Raw genomic sequence first — 2,500 nt, forward strand, 5'->3', positions numbered from 1 at the left:
ATACAGAAATAACAGACAGGAGGAAATCGCCATAGCAAGACTGAGGATGAACTCGACCCGCCTCACCCACCTAAACCCATACATTAACGGCGTATTTTCTCCCCAATGCAGCACCTGCAACACCATACTATCCATAAGACACATACTCATACACTGCTCAAGATACAACACACAGCGCCAAGCGCTTATACAACACTGCAAACTTAAGAAAATTCAGCTAAGCACCACAAATCTTTTGACCGACGACCGTTTACTTATTGACAAAGTAGTATTTTATTTGCGCACTACAGGACTATTGTGGAAATTATAATGGTAGAATAAAAAGGATCGCAGGTTCACACCGGGCTTAATGACCTCATTATAGGTTGATAGCCTTAAAGATCCAACAACAACAAAAAAAAAAAAAAAACCGGCCACGGCACAGCCAAACTGCAGATACTGCCCAAGAACGAAACAGTGACCCAGCATTCGTATATGAAGCTCTTGTGCGACCATTTGCCTGACGCCTTTGACGAGACCTGAACAACGTTCTTCCAAGAGGATGGTGCACCGGCTCATACCGCCATATCTGTGACTCAGTTGTTAAATGACTGTGGTGTGAGCTTCATTAAGGATTGGCCTGGTAAGAGGCCGGATATTAATCCGATAGAAAACCTATGGCAGATAGTGAAGACTTACAGGGAAAGGACATGGTTACTCTGCTGAAGCTGGGGCAAGAGATCCGTGCATCTTGTTTTAGGTAACCTAAGGATATCCTCCGTAACCTAATCTAATCCGTCCCAATCACCTTAAGGAGGTCATCAAGCGGAAAGGGCACCCTACCAAGTATTGAGATAAAGTTAAACAAATGTTTTACATTTTATTTTCTATCAATATTTTACCGACGATGTTGTGCAGTGGTGTGATGTTTCAGGTGGGCGGACAGTACTTTTGTGGAACACTGGATGTTACAGATTTATCACTGTTCCGTGTAATATGTTGCACCTTCGCCAGTTTACCGTATTTCATCTTGACGATTCGTCAACTTCTCATTTCCTATGTTGAAGACGCGTCAGTTTCCTATTTTCTATATTGAATCTATGTCAATTTCCCCCTTTTCTATGTTGCAGATTTGTCCGCGACTTTCTGCCCGAATGGAGCATGTTGTCTGTCATCTCCTTCTCCAACACGGCGAAGATCGATGTCGAGTTTACCAACATCAACGAACGCAACCGAATGTTCATCGTGAAACGTCTCCCGAAAGAACATCATAAGGATGGCAATACAGCCATTGGTGAAGCTTTAAAATTCACCTTAGAGGTTGGCGCAGCTCTTAATTTCACTTGTGATTCACCTACAGTCACAGAAGTCTTTTATCAGGACAATCGACCACTCTCCTCTGTTTCAGTAGATCTGGGAAAAGTGAGACTCACTTTCTGGCAACAACTGTAGCCGATGGGATGGAAATGTTGCCATATTAGGGAGTCCGTAAACTAATGAAAACAAACGGGATTTTTTAAATCCATAAATACAAGTTTGTCGGATTTCCATGGAGGGATCCAATGATCAACTGTATTACCAGGAATAGTATTTTGCTAGTGATAACCAGCGCTTCTATTATTGGGGACATAATCGCGACGAAGAGATTATCATAGAGATGTTGAAGGAGAGACTGAAGGAAAAGCTGGAAAAGAAATTGCTACTGTAGAAGTTGATTGTTTTTTCTGGTAGAGGCCTGTTGTTCTGATGAGGATGATTTAGCTGGTTAATGGGAATTGATATTGTAGTCTACGTCTGACCTGTAGATCAAGTGTGGGAAATATTTCAAAATACGCTAAGATGATTCGTACTTATATCCCGTAGGACAGATGTCCTCCAAATGAGGCTCGCTCAAAATGTCTTGACAAAGAAACTGAAAAAAAAAAAAAAAAAAAAAAAAAAAAATATATATATATATATATATATATATATATATATATATATATATATATTGTTGATTCACCCACCCACCCCCAAGAAATCAAGGGTTGTGTACTTTTAGCAAACGTTTGTTGAAGGTGTGTGAAAAGTATGTTTGTTTAATAACTGCAATATTGGAAACATATCAATGTAAAATCGAATACAGTAACAAAATAAATCCATTTTGATTAAAATTTTCTCTTGCTATACTGTGCTAAGTAAAGTATACAATACGAATATTAAACATACTTTTGACAGTTTGAAAAAATAAGTACTATTTTGTCTGAAGTATAAATACCGGTAAAATGTCTAAAACAGAGTTCTTTATGTATGATCTATGTGAATATATATTTGAAATATCCTAAAGAAAAACACGGTTTCATCACATACTTCAAAGAAACTTTAGTATGTGACAACCTTTCAACAACCGTTTGTATAACATTTGCTTTCTTGGGGAGGGGGGAGGGGGCAACGACCGTTATCCGGTCTTTAGAAGTTGTCCACAGGCGATGGTCATTGGCGGCTAAAGTCACTCTTTTCTCAGACCCGCTCGACGATTTCA

General features: G+C 39.3%; 1 protein-coding gene across 2 annotated transcripts in view; it reads left to right on the forward strand.

The window, feature by feature from the left end:
• LOC143020267 (calcium-activated chloride channel regulator 1-like) overlaps window positions 1–2,500 on the forward strand; it is a 49,692-nt gene that overhangs the window by 23,224 nt on the left and 23,968 nt on the right. For both annotated transcript variants that reach the window (XM_076176490.1, XM_076176491.1), the window contains exon 9: window positions 1,110–1,299. In XM_076176490.1, the coding sequence (XP_076032605.1) occupies window positions 1,110–1,299 (190 nt within the window). The remainder of the gene's footprint in view (window positions 1–1,109; window positions 1,300–2,500) is intronic.

This window comes from Oratosquilla oratoria, chromosome 39, assembly GCF_046742065.1.
Source record: "Oratosquilla oratoria isolate Oo_2021 chromosome 39, ASM4674206v1, whole genome shotgun sequence".
Lineage (NCBI taxonomy): Eukaryota > Metazoa > Arthropoda > Malacostraca > Stomatopoda > Squillidae > Oratosquilla > Oratosquilla oratoria.